We start from the raw sequence: 25,095 nt of genomic DNA, 5'->3' as shown, positions 1-25,095 counted from the left end.
CTAGGTGGCTCAGTCAACCGTCCAACTCTTGATTTTTGGTTCAGGTCATGTTCTCAGGGGCCTGGGATCAGCTGTGTCAGGCTCCCAGCAGAGAAGTCTACTTGCCTCCCATTCCCTCTGTGTCCCTCCCCCTGCCCTGTGAGCTCACACTCGCTCTCCCTCTCTCTAAAATAAATTGGTAAATCTTGGGGGGGAAAAAAAAATTAGAGCTCTGTTTCTTGAGACCCATGCGCTGAGGCTGGGATACATTGTGCTTTATTGTGAGCAGTTGTGCACACGTTTGTCCGTGTGCAGATTGGGTCAGTGTGTGCTCTTGGGTTTAAAGTGGTACCTGTGTATGGGTGAACCTGCTCATTTGTGTCTCTCCGGCTGTCTGTGTTCTGTTAACTAATGCATCCTAGAAGAGCTCCTAGCACACAGCAGGGGCTGAAAACATTTCGCAGATAGCTGCATGTGCCACCGTGAACTTCTGTCCATCCATGCAGGAGGCTGCTCTCCCACTGTTTGAAAAATAAGAGTAGGGGGGCAAATGGCCAGGTGGATAGCAATAGAGAGGAGCGCCCCCACGGAGACATGGCTGTTGTTCCCCAGGGGCCCCACTGCAATGTGTCAGTGCCCCTTGTTCTGGGTTATAGATGTAGCATGTAGAGGATTTTTTTTTTCAAAGTAAATAGAATCATACTTTCAAAACTATAGAGAATTCGCTCTTAACAGGTGCCCTCTGCTGAACTCTTTGTGACATGAACATCTAACATAAGATGATGCCTAATTTGTTCCTGTTTTGTTTTAGGTGTAAATTTTTCTTAAAACATTACGAACTCTAATTAATTCTCATCGTTCATTTGGATTTTTACATGAAGTATCTGACATTTTGTGTTTTGTATGTACTTACAGGTCATGTTCCTTGGGGAGCTGGAAGAAATATTGGATGTGATTGAACCCTCACAATTTGTTAAAATTCAGGAACCTTTGTTTAAACAAATTGCCAAGTGTGTATCTAGCCCCCATTTTCAGGTTAGTAGTAAAGAGAGGATGAACCGCAGTGGCCTGAGCAACAGATGTTATTTGGTTAAGTTTTATTTGTATTGAAAGACATGCCATGGGCACTAGCTGCTTGTTTTTTATTTGCTATTTTCTCATACAATAATAATTTTCATCGTAACCACCTTTGTCTTGAACATGTGCAGTATGACAGCTCCTTTGATGGTGCTTTCTGCCTAGTAACTTTAATGCTCATGATCACTCTACAAGGAGAGTGTTATGATTTGAACCCCGAAGGTTTAAGTGGTAAAATAACTTGTCTCCAATAAAATGGCTGAGTAAGAGGTGGACTGGTAGGATTTATAGAATATAAGAGAGAATGCAAAATAAAGCTTAAGAGGCAAGGAGAACACGCGTATATAATGTGCTAGATGCTTTTCATACCTTATTTATAAATTTCACATTATCCTACGAGGCTCTGCCCTCCCTGCTCACCCCCAACCCTGCTGTTTTTGAGACTCAGAATGATTTGCTTAAGAGCCGCAAGTTTCCTGGGGAGTGAAGTCAGTTAGGTGTAGCTTCTTGTGAAAGCTGGTCACCTTCCATGGCACCACTCTGCCTCCCTGTGGCCACTGGGGGGATCACAGGGAAGTGAACCTGACAACCTTTTTCTCAACTGGGGCTGTTGCAGAACGTACGCAGGAGGGAAGGGGGTGATCTGGAGTGAAAGAAAACGGGTCACGTTTTCTGTCCTTTCGCAGTCTAACTGAAGGTCCGAATCACAGACTTTGAAAATTAACTCTCCATATACTGCCTGCTGATTCGAAGGATGGTTCATATTGTCGTTGGTAGCAAAGAATCCCACAGCTAACGAGATAGACTCAGCAGTGGGCTTTTCCCCAAGCTCTGGATTGTCTACCTCACTTTTCAGTTTTCATCAGGAGTTTTGACATTGTGGAAAGCAAAGAGCAGAAGCCCCCCCAACCCTTTCTTTCAGAAATCTCTTTTAAGATCACCAGGGAGGCTTAAATGATGCACAGAGGCTTAGAAAGGAGACAAAGTGTCTAATAAGCACGGCTGTGTCCACTCAGGCTGCTGTAACAAAATACTGCTGACTGGGTGGGTTATTAACAGCAGAAATTTATTTTTCTTGTTTCTGGAGGCTGGAAGTTTGAGATCAGGGTGCCATAGCACAGTTGAATGAGGCCTCTCCTTTGAGTTGTGGTTTTCTTGTATCCTCACTTGGCAGAAGGGCTAATGGTCTCCCTGGAGTCTGTTTAATAAGCACTAATCCCATTCATAAGGGCTCCAGCCTTGTGACTTCAGTACCTTCCAAAGCCCCCGCCCACCGATACCATCATCTTGGGAGATTAGGATCTCAACATATGAATTTTCTGGGGACAGAAGCTTTCAGATCACAGGAGGCTTCTATAACAAAACACTATAGACCATGTGGCTTAAACCACAGAAACTTATTTCTCACAATGCTGGAGGCTGTAAGTCTGAGATCATAGTGCCAGCCTGGTCTGCTTCTGGTGAGGGCTCCCTCTGGCTTGCAGATGGCTGGCTGCCTTCTCACCGTGTCCTCACATGGCCTTCCTTGGTGTGTGTGTGAGGAAAGAGAAGATCTCCCTCTCCCTCCTCTTGAGACCACCAGGCCTGTTGGATTAGGACCCTGCCCATATGACTTCATTTAACCTTAATTACCTTCAGAAAGTCCTGTCTCTCATATACACTCATATTGGGGATTAGGGCTTCAGTGATGAATTGGAGGGGACAGTTTTATCCATAGCAAAAAGAAGAGAGAATTTAAAATTATTTGGCCAAAGTAACATTTAGAACAAAAGAAAAGACAGTAAAAAGGTTCTTCTTTATCCATTTGTTAAGTGTTCGTTGGCACAGCCAGCAAACATTTTTTAAGTGACACTCTGTGTAGCCACATGCCTAATGGTCCTTACGCTATGTGTTGGTTGTGAGGATTAAATGAGATAATATGTGAAACACTTAGCACAGTGCCTGACATAGGGTAAACATTCAGTAATGATTATTTTCTTTGTACTCTCAGGGTCTAGTGCCTCATGGTCCCAGGATTTTTTTTTTTTTTTTTTTTAAACAAGTTCAGTAATGTAAGTGGAAAGGCTTAATTTCTCAGAGTCTCCTGGTGGGTACATCTTGTACCATGTCATTAAATTAAATTATTAAATTTAAGTTTAATTTAAATTTATTAAATTAGAACGTAATTTCTTAATCTGGATGGATGAACAAAGCCACTCTTTTTTTCTTTTTCCCTTTTAAAAACTATCTCTAAAAGGAGATCTTAACTTTTATGAGATTTTTGATTTGACTGCTTTTTAAATTTTTTTTTTTTTAAGATTTTATTCATTTACTTGAGAGAGATCGCAAGTAGGCAGGGAGGCAGGCAGAAAGAGAGGAAGGGAAGCAGGCTCCCCACCGAGCAGAGAGCCCGATGTGGGGCTCGATCCCAGGACCCTGGGATCATGAACCGAGCCGAAGGCAGTGGTTTAACCCACTGAGCCACCCAGGCGCCCCGATTTGACTGCTTTTTAGATTGTTTAGGTTATTCTTTTTGAGGTCTTCCTTTGAAATCACAGAGTCCATTGGATAGCATGGTGGTCAAAGAAAAACAGATCGGAGATGGCAAGCAATTGTGTGTAATGTCAGTGTCTCTGAGTCCAAAAACTGAGTGACTCCCATCCGGCTTACCCAGTTCAAAGGAAGGGACCGGAAATAAACTTTGGAAAGAGTCTGGTCACTCATCTTTGAGTCCCAGTTTTCACCTTCCTAACAGAGTGACCTTGTGAGGGTATTAGTCTCTCTGAGCTTCAGCCTCTTTGTCTGTACAGTGAACCCAAGGGCACCTAGTTCTGGATGGCGGTGAGGACGGCACCTTCTGCCTACAGCAGGCCCCATGGCTGGCCAGAGAAGAAAGGTGCTTAGTGAATAAGAATGTTCTCCAGAGATGAGCAGCTGGATTTTCCCAAATACCAGCTTTGTGCTGGTCCCTTAGGGTGATCGGAAGTGTGTGGGATGAAAGAAATGAGCCATAAGAGGGTTAAAGACACACGGACAGCAGTGTGCATCTAGAAGTGGAGAAGAGTTGTTTGGAGTTCGGGGGCTGGGTGGGGAAAATGTGGAATCAGATGAAATGGGCGCTATAAAAAGGAGGACATAAAGAAATAGGCAGGAAAACTTTTTTCCTTCCCCCAATTGATGAACCACTTTAGAACTTTCTGAAACTGAAATCCACAAAAATGTAAAGTGTGATAAATATTTAACTTCACATTTGATTGAATGATATAAAAAACAGTCTTCAAATTATTTTTGTTTGGAGAGATTTTTGATTTTGCTTTATGAGTCTTTTTCTCTCTCTTAATATTATTTTTCTTTTTTTTTTTCAAAGGTGGCAGAAAGGGCCCTGTATTATTGGAATAATGAATACATCATGAGTTTGATAGAAGAAAACTCCAATGTCATCCTTCCCATCATGTTTTCCAGTCTTTATAGGATTTCAAAAGAACATTGGAATCCGTAGGTTTTCAGTTTCTCCCTTCTTCTCTCCCTCCCTTCCCATTCTTCCTCCATCCACGTTCCTTCCCTCTCCCCTTTCCTTCTCTCTTTCCCTGCTCCTCTTTTTTTTAATAAAAGGTCTTGAGTGCTTGCTATGTGCCAGATGCTGTGCATGCTGGTAACGATTGGTAAAGACAGATACATGAAAATGCCCATCTGTTAGAAATTCACTGACCAGTGTTAGGGAGACTCACAAGCAGATAGTTGAACATCACAGCATTTAAACAACACTGTCTTGTAAAGTATCTGTTTACTCGAGGGGTTCCTGATTTGCTTGTGAATGTAGCAGAACTATTTTGGGGATCCTCTGGAGTGAGAGGAGGGGTTTGTGGATATTGATGGGGCAGTGATGCTCAAACCGAGTCTTACAGGAATGCGGCAGGTGGATGGGATGGGGGGGCCCTTCGGTAGTGTGGGGCTCTTCTTCACATCAGAAGGCCCCAGAATGTAACAGTCACCTGTCAGGTTCTGAAACGTGTGAATCTGAGAGGGCTAAAGTACCTGATCTTTTGGGGAGGATGCTGGAAGATGGGGTTAAAAAGGGGAGTGCAGCGCACGTGCACCTTCACCAGTGGAAGATAAGGAAACACTTAGGAGTCGTAAAGAGGAACACGCTTGAATTGATTTGCATTTTAGCATGATGCATTTTTTAAAAGCCAACTCAGTCATTGTTCATGTTGTCTCCAAATTTGCCAAAGTTTGTTACTAGAACTTGTAAACAGTGAAGACTCATCATCTAGGTCACCCACTCCTCTAGGTCTTGAGGACCTAGAGAGTGGTTCTGGCGAGGGTCTTGTCACTGCCCAGTGTGCCATATTGGCCCTTCCCCACCTGCGCCCATTGTCCATGAGAAGGTCATTCACCCCAGCAGAAGGGAGCTGAAGTTTTCCTTTTAATGGGCACAGGGCAGAAGCAACACAGCAAATACACTTACGTTTTGGAAGCATCAAACCCACAGTTTATTTCACCTATGGCCTAACTTACCAGTGCTTTCTTCAGCAGCATTGATTGCAAGTTTGTAGCAAAGAGTAGTAAGGCACATTTTTGCAAAGGGCAGTATTTAGAGTCTAGTCGGAAGATACCAAGCCTGTCATGGTCACAGTCCTCATGTTGTCAAGAGTTTATTCTTCCTCTTGATAAAGATGTGCTGCCATTTTGGCCATTTAGCTGTTTCACAGCTAATGGGATCCATCACCAGCTTGCCAGTCACCTTACCAGAGTATGTGTTGGGTCCGCAAGGAGACTTAGCAGGCGTGAATGGACTGAAACAAATCACAACTAGAAACTTAACGCGTAGTAAACTACCCAGCTTACAGAGGTTACAGAGGTTATGTGAATAACATATATCTTATTTGTTACCATGAGAACAGGTTTTGATTTTGATGAATTATGTGTATTATCACTTTCAAAATAAAATTCTAGGGGTGCCTGGGTGGTTCAGTCAGTTAAGCATCCAACTCTTGACTTTGGCTCAGGTCATGATCTCAGCACTGTGAGGTCAAGCCCTGCTTCGGTCTCTGGGTCTCTGCGATGGGTGTAGAGCCTGCTTTACATTCTCTCCCTTTGCCTTCCCCCGCCCCCTTTCTCTCCCTGCCCCCCCCCCCCACGCCTCTCTCCCCATCTCCCTCTCTAAATAAATAAATAAGTATAATAAAGCATTCTGTGCAAATTTAAGTCTCTAAGGTCAGTCCTAGCACAGGTGCTCCTTTTTAGGGTGAAGTGGCTTTATTTTTATACTTGTCTTCTTACTAAATGAAGTTAACAAGTGCCCACAGGCAAGTCTATTCTGGGTACCAATAATTAGAAGGGCAAAATTAGATTTTTCTTTTTCTGATCCTGTCAACCCCTCAGAAAGATATCTTGCCTAGAATAGTAAAGAATAGAACTCTCTTGATGTGGAAATGAACCGTAGGTCCTTTCTAGTTGTTCCAACGGAGAAGGGATGGAGATTCTGCAATACAAGGAATTCGTTCAGACGCAGATGGTGCTCTGGCTTTCTCAGTGCACCTCCCGTTATATAAGACTAACCAACATGTTCTCTTTTCTCTGTGCTTCCCAGGGCTATCGTGGCGCTAGTGTACAATGTGTTGAAGGCATTTATGGAAATGAACAGCACCATGTTTGATGAGCTGACAGCCACATACAAGTCAGATCGTCAGCGGTAACTTTTTAAAGCTTTTTTGTCAGCTGTGCATAAAACTGTTGAGTTCTTTCCTTGCTCTTTGCTACAGTTGCCTAATTGCACCCGAAATCCTAAGCAGCACAGTTTAATTTATTTATATGTTCATTTTTGCATGCTCATTAGCTGTGTCTTCATTAGCATGCCAGGAGGTAACAAAGTATCATTTTGAGAAAGACTACTTTCCTCCTTCCTTTCCATAATGTTTCTCTTCTGCCTCAGGGTTAAGGGCCTGGCATGTCACGCAGATTTCCCGGATGTTTCCTGCCCCTGGGGGTGGTTTGCCCTTGGGGTTCACTCCCATTCTGAACTTATTTGAACTGGAGTTGGGGGCAGATCTTGTGTAATTTACCCAGCAGCAGGAGGGGTAAGGCACCATTTTTGTTTAGTTCTTTGGCCCAGAACTAACTTACTGCTCCAGAACACAAGTTCATTAGGATTTAAAGGACAATGAAAAGAATATGGAAGTAAAGAGTCTGGTATTCTAGCAATCGTGAAATGTTTGAGACCAAAAAGAAGGAAAAACCAGTTGAACTCTTTACATAAACACTTATGGCTTAGTAAGGCCTTTCTTGATTTCATTTACATGATTTTTCAACTTTGTTATTTCTTGTTCAACATGTCCAGCTTCCCAAAAGATGTTGTCTTGGTTCGTTTGGTCTGCTGATAACAAAATATCACCAAGTTATGGGTAGCTTTTAAACAACAGAAATTTTTATCTCTGAGTTCTGGAGGCAGGAAGCCAAGGTCGTGGTGCTGGCCTGGTTGGATAAGGGCTCTCTTTCTGATTCTTAGCCAGCCCCTTCTCACCGTGTCTCAGGTGATAGAAGAGGACAGTGAATCTCTGTGGGATCTCTCTCTCTCTCTCTTTTTTTTTTTTTAAAGTAAGCCTAGAGCTTGATTTTTTTTTTTTAAGATGTTATTTATTTATTTGACAGACAGAGATCACAAGCAGGCAGAGAGGCAGGCAGAGAGAGAGGAGGAAGCAGGCCCCCTGCTAAGCAGAGAGCCCGATGCGGGGCTCGATCCGAGGACCCTGAGATCATGACCTGAGCTGAAGGCAGCGGCTTAACCCACTGAGCCACCCAGGCCCCCCTGTGGGATCTCTTTTATAAGGTCACTAATGCCAATCAGGAGGGCCCCAACCTTATGACCTAATCATCTCCCAAAAGTGCAGCTGCTGAGCCCATCATGCAGAGGGTGAGGATCTCAACCTAGGAATTTTGGGTGGGACAGGACACAAATATTCAGACCATGGCATTGATACACTTGGCGACCTTGAGGAAAGTCTAGAGAGCTTGTTAATAGTTGGGCTTCAGGTTTGGCTTGGATCCAGATGCAAATGTCAGCTTTATGTATTACAAAACCATGGACTTAGAAGATCCCAGGGATGTGTACGAGTGTTCATACCCAAGGCCTTGCTGAACCTCCTGATCAAAGCTATCTGTGGTCGCCTTGCTTCTTTGCTTTGCCTGATTTTGCATGTGTTACTTGCATTTTACTGATAAAAAGAGCAATGAGGGAAAAGATTTGGTGGTGGGGTAAAGGACTATCACAGTGATTTTTTTTTTTTTTAACAAAAATTACCAGGATCTGGTTATATTGAAGAGCAATTTAATTATGGAATTTGGCAAGTGTTCAGCTATAGACAGAAGAAGTTGGGATATTTTATACAATATTGGAATAAGTATCAGTTATGGGATATGTTGTACCATACTCGTAATTTAAAGAACTTTTAAATATTTACAGGTGTTGTTAATCATTACATTTGTAACCCTCCTCGTGTCAAACTTCAAGTCTTTAAAAATGTTATCTAAGTAGAGGAAATAAAGAACACATTCTCATACTGTGGCATATCATTAAAAAAGAGTGTGTTGTACATAATGTCCTTTCTCTTTATAGCAACCAAAAACCCATAATGATTATCCTAGTCAAAAAGGATTAAATAAAAATCTGTAGAGTCCAATTAAGACAAATAAAGACCTTATTTCTAAAATATTCAAATGAAATTAAATTAATATTTATTGAGTTTCAGTGGTAAAACTGTTTTCTGATCATTTATCATCTAAGCTAAATAGATCAAATTTTTAGAAAAGGGACTGTTGACCAAGGGGTCCAAGAACAGACAGAGCAAAGTTGATTCTGAAGATCTAGTGTATTAGAGCGACTTATTGTGAGTGGACTTTCTTAACGAGAGAAGGATTTTTTTAAGTAAGGGTAGTTTTTGTCAAATGAGCTATAGCAGATTGTACTGAATAGACAGTTGGCTTCTCCCTGGATGTGGGACTAGGAGAAGAGAAAGGAGGGATTTATTTGGTGCTCTTAGAGAAGAAGTACCTGCAGGAGTTTATTTCTAGATGGCACCAAATTGAAGTGTTCTGGTGTAGATCAAATTTTTTTTTAAATTAACATATAATGTATTATTAGCCCCGGGGTACAGGTCTGTGAATCGTTGGGCTTACACACTTCACAACCCTCACCATAGCACAGATCCTCCCCAGTGTCCATAACCCAACCACCCTCTCCCCTACCCCGTTCCCAGCAATCCTCAGTTTGTTTTGTGAGTCTCTTACGGTTTGTCTCCCTCCCGATCCCATCTCGTTTCATTTTTTTCCTTCCCTATCCCCCAGACCCCCAACTTTGCCTCTCAAATTCTTCATATCAGGGAGATCATATGATAAGTCTTTCTCTGATTGACTTATTTCGCTCAGCATAATACCCTCCAGTGCCATCCTTGTTGTTACAAATGTTAAGATTTCATTTCTTTTGATGGCTGCACAGTATTCCATTGTATATATATACGTTTTGTGTGTGTATGTGAGTATGTATATCTATACACAACACATCTTCTTTATCCATTCATTTGTTGATGGACATCTGGGTTCTTCCCATAGTTTGGCTCTTGTGGACATTGCTGCTATAAACATTCGGGTGCACATGCCCCTTTGGATCACTGCATTTTACCCACTAGTGCGATTGCTGGGTCGTAGGGTAGCTCTCTTTTCAACTTTTTCAGGAATCTCCATGCTATTTTCCAGAGTGGCTGCACCAGCTTGCATTCCCACCAACAGTGTAGGAGGGTTCCCCTTTCTCTGCAGTAGATCAAATTTTTATACAAATCTGAAAATAGTGAGTGGAATAACTAGTGCTGTTAAGATACCTATGCCAACATTTGTGCTATGTGAAATTGAAATTGGAAGAGAATTGACAGTATCCCTATCCCTAGCAGGACAGTGTGGTTAAGCTTTAAAATTCCCACCTACAGGGAGAGAGAAAAGTAGGAAAGAATGGGATGACAAGTAACTATTTCAGAAATATTTAGAATTTTTGAAGATGAAGTTGTCAGTATAAAAGATATTTAATAACTCAGCATAAAGTTCATCTGGAAGAAAAGCCCCACAGGATAAATTTTATTGAATGCCATAAAACTTTTGATCAAAGATGCGACTGAAATGTTTCAGTAGCAAGATGAGGAGTGTTTTCATGATGTCAGCACTTAATTTAAACTTCAGATTAGGGCAGAATGAACCTAATATATGTTTAACCTGTGTTTTAGTTGAAGAAAGTTCTTAGGCCCTTGCTTACCACCTTCTTTTCCATCCAAATGAAAAGGTTGTCAGTGTTCCATGATAATGTTTATTTAGACTTAGTATTTTTCCTTTACCAAGAAACCAAAAATGATTAATTTAACCAAACAGCTTATAGTCAAGAATCTGGAATTCATAATGATGGGAGGATCATCTAATTTTGTCCCTGTTGCTCTTTAAAATATCATGTTTCAGGGTCAAAATTACCCAATAGATAATCATTTCAAAAATTGTTAGGGGCGGAGAAGAGCTGATTTTAGGGAAACAAATGCTACTGGGGCAACAATCTTCCTCATCTCTGCAGGTTGGTTTCTTTTGTAACAAAGTGGATCTCCCCAGTGGAGACCCCAGTGGTCTCCAGCAGTGACTGGGGTGACATCTTTAGAGCAGTATAATGAGACCAGATGAGGCTCAGCTTTCAATTCCATAGAGAAAAGTCTTAGAAAAGAACTTTACTAAGAGATGTTGTAAATGAAGATTTGCATAAATGGGCTAGGAGGACTGATTTTCAAAATGTTAATTCTTACCAAGTTATAAGCATGATGTAATCCTAAACATCATTTGAATTTTGGGGGAATATGAAGAATAAAGTCTAAACTTCATCAAGAATTTGCCCCCAAAAAGGAATAGCAAAGACAACTTGTTCACTTACTAAAATGCATAACCAAGTGGCTGGCAATTCAAAGTGTTATTTTGATGGAAAAATGGCAAGTTAATTGAACAAAGCAGATATGTGTAGGTATGTGCATAATAAAAATAAAGAGCCCAAACTAATGGGATGGGAATTAATTAACCAATGAATGGCTCTGGGAAGATTAACCGTATGGGACAAAATTATACTAGACCCATAAATCACATTTTATACCTACATAAATTAAAAGATAAAGATAATTTAAAGAGAAATTTAAAAAAGGAAAGCATAAAATATAATAGAGAAGATGATTATTTAATCTTGGGATGCAAAAGACCTTTTAAGTATAATAAAGGAGATTTTGCAAATACAAATTATACAACTTAGTTGAGAAAAAATCAAATGTAAAATTAAAAGGCAAACAGCAAACAAGAAGAACATTCTTAAACCGAGGAACTGTTATTACACTATATAAAAATACTAAACAAATGTTTACTAAATGATGTTTTTGTTGGTTAAATGTACTGTTCTGAAATCATTAGGGAAAAACAAAGCAGATTATTTTAGATAATAGTAAAAGAAAATGATATTACCTTATTGGAAATAAATGCTTTAGATTGGCCATTCAAAAAAAAAATTGTTATGGCCTTTGAAATTCATATTATGCATATTGTATTCCAGATCTCTGAAACTAGTTCAGGATACAAGGTGTGAATTGCCGAAATAATTAATTATGAAATGATAATATTAGTTATTATATTTTACATAATTAAGTATTTCCTCTGACTTATGGAATGGGAATGTAAGATTACTTAGGTATTTCTAGAGATTTTTTTTTCAGCAGAGTGGATGAATTAATTTATGTTGATATCGATTTCAGATAATTTTTTTAATAAATTGGTGATGACATTAAAAAAATGAGGCTTTGGAATTATATGTATTGTATGTAAATCAGATAAACTATACGAATTTATATGTTTTACTTAACCTATGTGGGCTTTCCTAAGTAAATATTGTATTATAATTGAAGTTAATTCCTTGCTGGGTGAAGTAGCACAAGGACCATATCCCCCATGCCAGAGAGGGCATGAATTATATGAATTTATAGATTCAGAAATATTATCTGAGTCTGTTTAGTGGATCGTCACAGTATGAGAAAGCTAGGGACAGCAGTAAATTATTTTTAATAGGAATTGACTTAATTTACAGTATAGTCAATATATATTCCTCTATTTTATACTTTCTACCTGGTTGATGTTAAAATTAACATCCTTTCTTTTATAAAACTATGCTGATCTAAAATGTCCTTGACAAATAAAATTTGTTGACCATATTTTGGACATTCAGTTTTTTAGTCAAATTTACCAGACAGTGAAATCTGAAAATCTGGAAATTGCTAGTCTACTTGATATTGAACCAAATTTGAAGGCTTGGAACATTAAAAATTTGATTCATAATAATGTAAACAATCTTTCCAGATCATTAAAACTGAAATCACAAAAGAACATTTCATTTGGTCGTATATATAGGTATAAAATAAATTAATAACTTGAATTTTGTGGTTTATTAATACTAGTAAGAACAAGACTCTGCTAAAGAGTTTAAGACACTTAGTGTAAGGGAAATAGAATACTAAACGGGAAGTGTATTTTCTTGACCTGTGACTTTGTATTAGTATAATCTCTAGCATTCCCTTTTGAGAAACTATTTGGAGACAGAAAATTAAATTTTAACTAGATCCCGTGTAAAAATCATTTAATGTGTCTTTGGATCTCGAAGATTACAGATACGTAGAAATGATCCTCATTTTTGTTTTGAAGTTAATTTTCATTAATAAGCTAAGTATATATAAAGGGCTATTCATGTGAAATCTTAAAATTAGTCCTGTCATCTCTTGCTTAGTACATTGATCCTTCTTTTCTGTGCATGTAAGTATCAAGGGGGAAAAAAAGCAAGAGAAGAACCAAAAGAGAAAACACCCATAAGCTTAATGCCAAACTTTTCAAAGACTACTTGTGAAATGTACATGGGGGAAAAGTATGTCAAAGGGGCAGTATTGTTAGATAATTTTTTCTGACTTTCCTAGTTGTTTATCTTATATTCCGTTTTCTCCCCAGTGAGAAAAAGAAAGAAAAAGAGCGTGAAGAACTGTGGAAAAAACTGGAGGATCTGGAATTAAAGAGAGGGCTTAGACGTGATGGCATAATTCCAACTTAACAGAAGCAATGACAGCAACATCACTAACCTGTGGAGTCACACATTTATGTAGTAGAAGATGGAGCAACAGTTTTCTGTATTGTGCAACTTTGCAGTAGATTTCACATTTGTTTCATTATTACAACAGCACTGTATATACCTGTCTCTAAGTAACGGAAAAAAAAATAAGGACTTCAATCCAAAGTTTGGACAGTAGATGGACTTCTCAGAACTTTGCAAACATGATCATTGTTCTAACCCTCTTTAAAAAACAAAAAAGCAGTCTTCAAAGATCTGTTGATGAAATTGCTATGTTAAAATTCTATTATCAGGAGTTCCTTATTTATCCTTAGCAGAGAGTATGAAACAATTTTCAAATGTGAACAATCTTAAATTTAGCTTGTCTTTCTGCTAAGCTGTTAAATGTATTTATAGTAATGGAAGAAAAAAAAAAAGACTGTCATTTCCTTATAAGTTTGTATAACATCCTCCTCTGGATAACTTGACTGTAACTTAACATCTTTTCCTTTTGCACATCTTCATGAGTTGAATGTCCATGTGGAATGGGGCCAGGAATTGTAAAGGTCCCTGATAAAAGTTTTGTTGGCTGGAGTGAACATCTTTCCAGTAACCAGGTAGTCCTGGTACTCCTTTAGTTTTAAAATTAGGAGTAAAAGAGAAGAGGTGATAAACATAGTAGGGAAGGGAATTTTGGATTCCTGCATCAATTTATGGTGAATCCAAATCAATGTCTTGAATCCTTTGAAAACAGGCACTGGGACATCATAGGCTTCAGTACCTGACCAGTATTAGTTGCATACATCATTGAGCACACACACCAGAGATGTTCGAGAAATGTCAGAAAACATCTTTTTGGACCATTTTGTAATAAGAAAGACAAACACTAAACAGTACAACCATGAAATTGATTGCCAGGATTGCGAATCTAATTGGGAAGAGAGTTGAGCAAACAGCTTGGACTGTTTGGAGTTGTTGCCTTACTTTTTAATATGTATTTATAAAGTATTCCAGCAAAAGAGGATGTAGCCTCTGGGAAAAAACAAACATATTACAGTGTTTTTTGTAGATTCTCGTTCTATATCTCATCACAGCGCCAGCCCTGTTTTTAGCCGGAAAGGATTCAGGATAAACATTACTATGCATTCTGAATTGGATGCGTATTCCTAACTACTGTATTTGTTACCAAAAGTGGTTCTACAAATGCTACTGAAAAAAATCTGGAAATCCCTAATGTCCTGAGTATTAATAATAAAGTTTAAAAATGCTTTTCTATCAAAGGTGCATTGTGACCAAATTGTTTAAGAAAAAAATGAAAAACAAAACAAAATTTAGGGCTGTATTATACATATACCTTATTGGCTCTCTGCTTTGTATTTAGAAGAGGAATCTGACATCTTGGGGAGATAAAATGCCGATGAAATTTGTGTCCAGTATGTACGTACCTGATGCAGTTGCGTTATTATGTACTGAAAGATAACATGTTTTGGAATTTATTTTCAGGATGGTTTAGCTTGTTATGGACGTGGCAGCAGTGAGTTGATAATCCTAAACCATCACCTCCAGCAGTATTCGTGGCATAGAGCTGATTCTGTGTTCATGTACTGAATTGTGATAGTAGCAAACATGAACATACGAACTGTTGTTGCTCTTAATAGAAATATAATATCAACATGGACTTGTATATTCTCTTCCTTCCACTTAAATATAAAGTAGAATATGCAGTTTTATTGTTTCCAAGGAAAAGGTGGGGGGGGGAGCCGCTGACCTTTTTCCCCTATTAAGTGTTTCAGGATTATCAGGTCACAGTTTGTGCATAAAAGTCCACTAAGGATGGATATTGTCATCTCAGTAACTTTGTAAGACAAAAAAAAAAAAAAAACTTGGCTATGTGAATTCTGAAAAAGAAACAGCAGTAAAAGAGTCATATGTAACACCCAACACAACATGGTTTAATGGAATGAAGAGATTTTTTTTTTAAAGAGCATTAATGGGGATTCAGTGTGAAGCTGGCAGGGGCTGCCAAAATGAAACGACTTACTTTAAAAGTGCCGGAGCAAAGGTGCAAGTTCAAACACTAAAGATAAAAAATAAATTTGTAACAAATCATCTCCTTTAGCCCTTTTGATTTGAGCCCGTTAGCTTTGAGTCTGCATTACGTTTTTGACAGTATAAACTTTTGTTTGCCATCAATTCATCTTTTTAGACAAAATACATTAAAGTCACAGGTTTATGAAATATCTCTGCCCATTACCGTGAAATGCAGTCATTTGAAATGAGAAAGACGAGGATCCCGTTTTGCACCTTTCCCTGACCTCCACGTTACGGTGAGGACTGCACAGATACCCTTGATGTTAATTCTGTATTTTGATCATTCCAAACTGAGAAGAACAAAGCCAAATTTTAGACATATTTACAGACGCAATTATAAATATATGTCTAAAATGTATAGGGCAACTTCTGAGAAGAAACACTGTCTTTACTTTTTTAACCGAAAGTGACAATGTGACGTTCGTCATGTTGTGTCCGGTGACGCAGAATAACTGAGGTGATCTGACCGTTGCACTATGTGACATAGTTCAGGCTGTACTTGCTGCATTTACAGCAGCCCTCTCTCCCTCTGTCCTTTTCCACATTTCTGCTGTTGCTGCAACTTGAGTTCATTGTGACAAATGCATCTTTGTGTTATATTTTGTTCGCTTCATCATTTCCAGAACTATATATAAATATATTTTTTAAATAGCAAATACTGTAGTTAGTGAGTGATGGTCACTCCAACCTCATCCCTGCCATATTGGTTTCAGGGGTAGGATAAAGAGTGTCTTTGGAAGAACAAAACAAAACAAAACAAAAAAAATCCTGTGGTTTAGAGTGATGCTGGGGCCTGGGTTAGAGGCCCCCGAACAACCATGTGAGTGAACTGACCCATCTCTTCCTTTGAATCAAGCATGCATTCCTTTTCTCATTGTGCAAGTGTCCCCAGTTGTTTCCCTTCAGTGTTGAGTTTTCGTTCTTTTAAATCTTATTATATTTTGCTCTCCCTGACATCTGTTTTTTATAAAATAAAATAAAAAATAAAAAAAGTAAGAAATAAATAATACCCTCGATGCCGCTGGATACTCACAAGCAGGGTTATGCTCCTTCATCTTGGGCTTGCTTGCCTAAATGGAAGGGTTTAATTTATTTTGTACCTCCTATGCGTGGGACAGTCCAGGGTGCAGAGCCAGGAACTGCTTGTAATTGCACCTGCTATACTTACATGTATAGCCCTAGGCTCAAACACACTATGGAAAGAAAAAAAAAAGTATATTTAGAGCTTTAAAAGCTTTTTTATTTTTTTGTGGGGATTGGGGTGGGGTGGGAAAAGGGAAGATGTATGGATATTATTGGCATTTTTAAGTGTTCAGAGTTTTTTGTGTTGTTTTTTTTTTTTTGGTTTTGTTTTGTTTTTGTTTTCCCTCTCGTTTTGTTCTTTCCCTTTAATTAGGTGCACTGAGCTGGCCCAGGAAAGGAAGAGATTTCTCTCTTTTGATGCTATAACCAATGTGATCACAAAGTTACGTCACCCGTAGCAAAAGGTGGCACCAGACACGATCAGTGGTGTTTTATTTGCACATCGATATTTTTATTTTTCTATTCTGGCTCAGCTGCTTCTCTGAGTGAAGTTAAGGAATGACCCGCGAAGGATATCTGTAGTAGGCATATTGGCAATGCGTTTTATATTTCTCGGTATTTAATTTTGAAAACCTAAAAGGATTGTGCGTCTTGAGAGAAAGTTGAGGAAATTTTGATCTAGTGGAATGTTAATTTGTGCTGCTTCTTGTGCACGATAGCGGCAGTAGTATCTCTTGGAAATAAACATCCCATTTGATGATGTCTATGAATATAGGTTTCCTTTTCTTCCCTCCCTCCCTCTCCCTCTTTTTCCCCCTCCCTCCTCCTTCCCCGCCCTCTCCCCAAACCCTTTCCTTCTTCCTTCCCTTCCCTTGGCATTTTTTTTTTTTTTTTTGAAATCACTTATTGTAAATAAGTTGTAATCCAGACCTCATGTATCAATGGGGAACTTTCAAATATAAATATTATCAATACATTTTCTGGTTGTTGTCTGATTTTTGATCAAGGTATAATGAGAATGACATATCCATTGCTTTTGGTTTGAGAATGTCGCTTTAGCTTTATAAATCTATTGGTATTTTAGTATTTCATTGTTTTAGCAGGAGAGGGCAGCAAAAGTTTATTTTCCCTGTTAGAAATGCTGTGGTTCATACTGGTTTTAAATTTAATTGTTTGTGTGTATGTGTGCGTGTGCGTGTGTGTGTGCGCGTGTGTGTGTGTGTTTCAAAGAGCATCTGTTTGTGGGTAGAGATTAAAAATGAAACATTTTTGATATGAAAAATTGCATATGAAAATTATAGACTGGTTCATCCAGACAGTGAAGAGTTCTGATCCACATCAAAGTTAAAATGCCACAAAACAATCTTACAGCTCTGGCTAAAATATGCTACTTCCTTTTCAAACACAACAAAATGCAAGCTGGGTCTTAAACACTTGGAATTGAAAATGTCTTTCTTTGAAAATGATTTACTTTCGTCCGAGTGGTAACAGAAACAAAAATGAAGGTGCTCCTGAAGAGAAATGTAACCTTCCCCTTTCACAGACATGTGAGAGGTTCTGTACTGCGGGTACATCCTAATAAAGAAGCAGTGAAGAGTTTTCAGGCGCCTGGCTGTGCGTGTTTGTTTGTGTTGTCTCTGACCCCCGTCGCCTTTTGAACCATATGACTCAGAGATTCGATCAGTTTAGCTGTGAGTTCAAGGCTTGTGAGAAAACCAGTTTATGATTGGGGGATGTAATGTTGGGGAGTGGTCCAGTGTCTTTTGCTGTGTGACAAACTACTCCAAAACTTAGTGGCATGACCCAGCCGTTAATTGTTTTGTTCACAGATACACAGTTGGGCGGGCTTGGCAAGAACATCTTGTCTCTGTTCCTCAGGTGTCAGCTTGGGTTTATCAAGCGAAGCAGGAGAATTCACTTCCAACGTGGCTCCCTCACAGGGCTGGCAAGTTGGTGCTGGTTGTTGCCTTGGGGTTCAGTCAGAGGCCTCAGTTCTTAAGACATGGGTCTCCCTGTGGCTCTTCTTTGGGCTTCCTCATAGGGTGGCAACTGGGTTCTAAGAATGATTGCTCTAATAAAGACTGGAAGGGAAAATTGCCAATTCTTTGAGGCCTGGGCCCAGAGACTTTCATGGCATCACTTGTCATAATTTACTGGTCAAGCAAGCAGTCACAGGGTCTGCTTAGATTCAAGTGGAGGGGACATAGACCTCACTGTGATTGTGACAAGAGGAGTGTCGTCTTTAATCAGTGCTTTAAAGCATTTGTTTAGGTGTGATCTCTCTTGGCTAATTAAATCACATCAGATTTGGAACTATGTAGAGTTAGTGTTGCATGCTTAAACTCCAGAGTTGGGGAGAGAAAAATCCTTGTAAATTCAGCAAGTTTGTATTTCAAAACGTAACCATATATAACGTCTGAAGATCACCCTGTTGGCAAGTTATAAGAAGAAACTGGTAACAAAAAAATTTTTAGAGTTCAAAGAAATCTAAGTTCATTTCAGTGGAATATCTGTCTAATACTGCCTCCTGCCTGTAAACAAATATTTATAATAATGGAGGCAAAGTAAATGTATAATCCCAATTCCTGTCTCCCAGATTTTTCATATAGTAGCATATCCTGTAGGTTTCTATTAGATCAAGTCACATTGGGTGTTTTTTTTTTAATTGAGACTAAACTATGGGATAGCTTGGGGAAATTAAAATTTAATTTTTTTTATGATACGTGTTCATTATATTATTCTTTAAAAAGGCAGATTAAAAACAATATATCTTGCATAGCTCCGTGCTCCTCCCCAAGCCCTGAAGTCTGCAATAAGATACGTGCATTTATTGGTGGATTGGTCAGTATTTATTGATTGGCTCTGATTATAGTCTTGCCCATACTCTGATGTTCAGATTTTCTGTTTCTTTATTCTCTAGTTCACCTGTTCTGAGATCATACTCGGAATTATTCGTGTAATTTGAGCCAAACTTCGCTGCTACTAGGTGATATGAGACCTTGGAACCAGGATGGATGTCAGGCCCAGCCCCCTGCCTCCTCACCAAACTCACAGGCAAGATGTCTCTGGCTGGAACACCCAAAAGGAAGGCTGTGGACTTGGAAATCAGAGCCCCTTGGGAATCATTTGGGTTCTGCTACCTTTCAACTGTGTGACTTTGGAAAGTTTCTTGATCTAACTAAGCCTCAGTTCCATTTGTAAAATGCAGGCAAAATGGTGCTTATTATATTAGATAATATGTATAAAGCAATTAATGCAAAGCCTAGTACATGGTAAATGGAATTATTACCTGCAATAGAAGTTATTATTTATGGTAGTAACTTAAATATGGATGAGTAATCACTATAGCTGTCATTGATCAAATCTGTATGCCTTATATTGTGGCAAGGATTTTATATTCATCATTAGTTTTTTACAACAATCCTGGGGTAGATGTTATGCCCATTTTATGGATAAGGATAAAACAGCTGAGGTTTAGATATGTTAAGTAATCTTTCTGAGCTCACACAGCTACCAGGGCTTAAAGGAAGATTCTGACTCCAAATTGATCTGAACAGTGATCTCTGTACAGTAGGATGCCTTCTTCTGAGGACACACATCAGGTTTTATGCCCCATAACGTAAGACTGAAATTTACTCTCTTTCAAGAAAGAACTGTATTTTATTCATCCTTGAATTTCCAGTCACCACCCTTTCTGTTCCAAGAGCTACCCCAGACTTCTGTATCACAAGTTCTTCAAGTTCTTCATTGCAACCCATCCACTTGAACTTGAGTAGAAGACGAGATTATCAGCTACCAGCTTCTTCAGTTTTTTACTCCAACTCATGCACTTAGATTTTCTAGCACCTGTATCCGCGGGCTTCTCCCCAGCACGCTAGTCTAATCTTGGCTAACTGCCTCTTCACAAGGCCCTGCATTCTACTCCTTATCTTCTTTTGCACTGTCAATTGTTTTCTCTTAAAATTGTTGTTCGAAAAGCAATATTGTATTCTCAAGGAAACTAATTCAGACATTCTCTAAAGGCATAAGATAAAAGTCTAGCCCTAAGTCCTCAGCCTCTTCCCTAAGGTAATTACTACTCAAATTCTTTTTTTTCTTTTCTCATTTTTGGAAAACCCAACTTTAATGAGATGTAGTTCACATACTATAAAATTCACCCACTTAGAGTAACTGAGTCAGTGTTTTTAGTGTATTTAGTTATGCAGCCACTACTACTCACTTTAGAATCTTCTCATTACCTGAAGACTAAAACCCCTCAAACTCATTAGCAGTCACTCTCCATTCCTATGTTGTCCCTGCCCCACAGCCCCAAGCAACCACCAGCTATTTTCTCTATAGATTTGCCTATTCTGTATTTTTCATATAGATGGGATCCTTCAATATGTGGTGTTTTGTGACTGGCTTAACTCTACATGTTCACAAGGTTCATTCATGTAGTGTGTATCCAATGCTTCATTTCTTTTTTCTTTTTTTTTTCCATTTCTTTTTATTATGAAGTCATATTCTGTTTTGTGGATTTACCATATGTCATGTTAAAGGTTTTTTTGTAGTCTTCAAGAAAACTTCTAATGTGCGTCTCAGCATAATTATGCTCTTAAAATCTTAACATTTTATTCTGGTAGGATCACACACATTGTTCTGCCTTTGTTCCCCCTTCTGCTCAGATTTTATTAAGAAACACTTGGACCATGCAGCCATAGTGAGAGAATCTGAGTGAACGCCATATATTCACCATTAGCATTTTACCATGTTTGCATTTATCACCTTTGTACCGGTTTATCTTTTATCTACCCATTAATCCATTTTATTTTAAAAATGCATTTCAAGGGTCCGTGGTTGGTTCAGTCAGCTAAGCATCTGCCCTCAGCTCAGGTCATGATCTCAGAGTCCTGGGATCGAGTCCCACATGAGGCTCCCTACATGATGAGGAGACTGCTTCTGCCTCACCCTCTGCCTCTCCCCCTGCTCATGTGCTCAGTCTTTCCCTCTTTCCTCTCTGTCAAATAAATAAATAATCTTCTGAGCATGGAGCCTGATGCAGGACTCGATCCCAACACCCCAGGATTATGACCTGAGTTGAAGGCAGATGCTTAGCCAACTGAGCCACCTGGGCACCCCAAATAAATAAAAATCTTTTTTAAAAAAATACATTTCAATGTAAATGATAGACCTAAGTAAACTTTCCTCCTAAATACTTTAGCATGTACATTAACCAGATTTTAATATTTGTTCACAGTTGTATTGTTTTGGGGTATAATTTACATACAGTGAAGTGAGTTTTAAAAAATCCATATACCTGTATAATCTACATTCTTTTTTTTTAAATATTTTATTTATTTATTTGACAGAGAGAGATCACAAGTAGACAGAGAGGCAGGCAGAGAGTGAGAGAGGTGGAAGCAGGCTCCCCGCTGAGCAGAGATCCCGATGCGGGACTCGATCCCAGGACCCTGAGATCATGACCTGAGCCGAAGGCAGCGGTTTAACCCAGGTGCCCACTGAACCCACTGAACCACCCAGGTGCCCCTATAATCTACATTCTTATTAAGATATAGAACACTCCTGTTCAACATAGTATTAGAAGTCCTAGCAACAGCAATCAGACAACAAAGAGAAATAAAAGGTATCCAAATTGGCAAGGAAGAAGTCAAACTCTCTCTATTTGCAGAAGACATGATTCTTTATATGGAAAACCCAAAAGACTCCACCCCCCAAACTACTAGAACTCATACAGCAATTCAGCAATGTGGCAGGATACAAAGTCAATGTGCAGAAATCAGTGGCTTTCTTATACACTAACAATGAAAATACAGAAAGGGAAATTAGAGAATCGATTCCATTTACTATAGCACCAAGAACCATAAGATATCTGGGAATAAACCTAACCAAAGAGGTAAAGGATCTGTACTCGAGGAACTACAGAACACTCATGAAAGAAATTGAAGAGGACACAAAAAGATGGAAGACCATTCCATGCTCTTGGATTGGAAGAATAAACATTATTAAAATGTCTATATTGCCTAGAGCAATCTATACTTTTAATGCCATTCCGATCAAAATTCCACCTGTATTCTTCAAAGAGCTGGAGCAAATAATCCTAAAATTTGTATGGAATCAGAAGGGACCCCGAATCGCTAAGGAAATGTTGAAAAACAAAAATAAAGCTGGGGACATCACGTTACCTGATTTCAAGCTTTATTACAAAGCTGTGATTGCCAAGACAGCATGGTACTGGCATAAAAACAGACACATAAACCAGTGGAACAGAGTAGAGAGCCCAGATATGGACCCTCAACTCTATGGTCAATTAATCTTCGACAAAACAGGAAAAAAATACAGTGGGAAAAAGACAGTCTCTTCAATAAATGGTGCTGGGAAAACTGGACAGCTATATGTAGAAGATGGAAACTCAACCATTCTCTTACACCGTACACAAAGATAAACTCAAAATGGATAAAAGACCTCAACGTGAGACAGGAATCGATCAGAATGCTAGAGGAGAATATAGGCAGTAATCTCTTGGATATCAGCCACAGCAACTTCTTTCAAAATATGTCTCCAAAGGCAAAGGAAACAAAAGCCAAAATAAACTTCTGGGACTTCATCAAAATCAAAAGCTTCTGCACAGCAAAGGAAACAGTCAAAAAAACAAAGAGGCAACCCACGGAATGGGAGAAGATATTTGCAAATGACAGTACAGACAAAAGATCGATATCCAGGATCTATAATGAACTCCTCAAACTTAACACACATGAAACAGGCAAACATACCAAAAAATGGGCAGAAGATATGAACAGACACTTCTCCAATCAAGACATACAAATGGCTATCAGACACATGAAAAAAATGTTCATCATCACTAGCCCTCAGGCAGATTCAAATTAAAACCACATTGAGATATCACCTTACACCAGTTAGAATGGCCAAAATTATCAAAACAGGAAACAACATGTGTTGGAGAGGATGTGGAGAAAGGGGAATCCTCTTACACTGTTGGTGGGAATGCAAGTTGGTGCAGCCACTTTGGAGAACAGTGTGGAGATTCCTCAAGAAATTAAAAATAGAACTTCCCTGTAAAGTTCTATTGCAATTCCCTGCAATTGCACTCCTGGGTATTTGCCCCAAAGATACAGATGTCGTGAAAAGAAGGGCCATCTGTACCCCAATGTTTATAGCAGCAATGGCCACAGTCACCAAACTGTGGAAAGAACCGAGATGCCCTTCAATGGACGAATGGATAAGGAAGATGTGGTCCATATACACTATGGAGTATTATGCCTCCATCAGAAAGGATGAATACCCAGCTTTTGTAGCAACATGGACGGGACTGGAAGAGATTATGCTGAATGAAATAAGTCAAGCAGAGAGACTCAATTATCATATGGTTTCACTTATTGGTGGAGCATAACAAATATCATGGAGGATAAGCGGTGTTAGAGAGGAGAAGGGAGTTGGGGTAAATTGGAAGGGGAGGTGAATCATGAGAGACTAAGGACTCTGAAAAACAATCTTAGGGGTTTGAAGTGGCGGGGGGGTGGGAGGTTGGGGTACCAGGTGGTGGGTATTAGAGAGGTCACGGATTGCATGGAGCACTGGGTGTGGTGAAAAAATAATGAATACTGTTTTTCTGAAAATAAATAAATCAATTTAATTAAAAAAAAAGATATAGAACATTACCATCATCCCAGAAAGTTCCTTCTATACCTCCCCAGTTAATTCCTAATACTCTCTGACATGAGAGAACCATTATGATTTTTTTCTCACAGCAGATTAGTTTTGCCTGTTCAGAATGTCATGAAAGTGGAATCATGCCACATACATTCTTTTGTGTAAGGCTTCTTTTGCACATATTTTTGAAATTAGTCTTTGTTGATGCATGTGTCAGCTGTTTATTCCTTTATATTGTTGAGTAGCCATCCCATTATATGAATATATCACAGTTTGTTTATCAATGACTGTTTACAATTTTTGGCTTCTGTCAGTGACAGTGCTGTGAATATTCTTACAGTATTTTTGTAGATGTGGTTCTAATTTTCTTACCGATATATCTGAGGTGGTATTTTGGGGTCAGATGGCAGTGTACATTTGTTTTATAAGATACTGGGCTCTGAAAGGATGGCAGACTAGGCAGCACCAGGAATCTGTCTCCCCACCTAGACAACAATTGCATCAGCAGAATCTGTCTGCTGTAACTATTTTGGAACTCTGGAGTCTACTGAAGGCTTGCAAATTCCAGAGGAAGTTGTAGAGGGTAAATTATAGTTAATTCTATAATGTTTCAGCTTTTAGTACAGTAGTAGTTACCCATCCCCTACCCCCAGCCCCATGGTAGGCATCTGTACACATTCCTGGAGCAGGTTGCCTACAATATGTGGGCACTAGGGTGGGAAAAGGGGGACCTCTCCTCCAAATGTTGGAGATCTGTATTTGGATTGCTGATTGCTTCTTCTGATCACCACGATGCAGAGGCAGGCATCCACAGTTCTTGTACCTTCCCTCAGTGTTGCAGGTCCCTCCTTTTCTAGCCGAAGTGACTTCCAGAGGATTTAAAGAGCCTTTTTATCTCCCCTTTGTGCTTCAATTTTTCCCCCTTTCAGGAGCCAGCCATTAAAGGCTAAGACATTTAAAAAACAACTGCATATGCAGGGAAAATTGGAAAGTGACCAAAAAAAAAAAATGCCCAAGGAAAGTCTCATAAAAAATCTGAGAAGACATTCAGTTTACAAGCCAGGCTGGTCCTCAACATAGAAACACCCTACAACAGTTAAAATGGCAACAACAAATGAAAACTAACAAAATAC

The 25,095-nt window shown here is 39.1% G+C and overlaps 1 protein-coding gene across 3 annotated transcripts in view; it reads left to right on the top strand.

Moving 5' to 3' along the window:
* The window catches only part of PPP2R5E (protein phosphatase 2 regulatory subunit B'epsilon), a 147,003-nt gene extending 129,110 nt beyond the window's left edge, over window positions 1-17,893 (top strand). For 2 of the 3 annotated variants that reach the window (XM_004738897.3, XM_004738895.2), the window contains exons 11-14: window positions 895-1,014; window positions 4,403-4,530; window positions 6,629-6,730; window positions 13,084-17,893. In XM_004738897.3, coding sequence (XP_004738954.1) covers window positions 895-1,014; window positions 4,403-4,530; window positions 6,629-6,730; window positions 13,084-13,183 — 450 coding nt within the window. In that variant the 3' untranslated portion in view covers window positions 13,184-17,893. The remainder of the gene's footprint in view (window positions 1-894; window positions 1,015-4,402; window positions 4,531-6,628; window positions 6,731-13,083) is intronic. The other variant, XM_004738896.2, reaches the window with a different exon arrangement.
* The last annotated feature ends 7,202 nt before the right edge of the window (window positions 17,894-25,095 follow it).

The sequence above is a fragment of the Mustela putorius genome, unplaced genomic scaffold, assembly GCF_011764305.1.
Source record: "Mustela putorius furo isolate JIRA1106 unplaced genomic scaffold, ASM1176430v1.1 tig00000129_pilon_pilon_pilon, whole genome shotgun sequence".
Taxonomy (NCBI): domain Eukaryota; kingdom Metazoa; phylum Chordata; class Mammalia; order Carnivora; family Mustelidae; genus Mustela; species Mustela putorius.
This window is presented reverse-complemented; position numbering and strand designations above follow the sequence as displayed.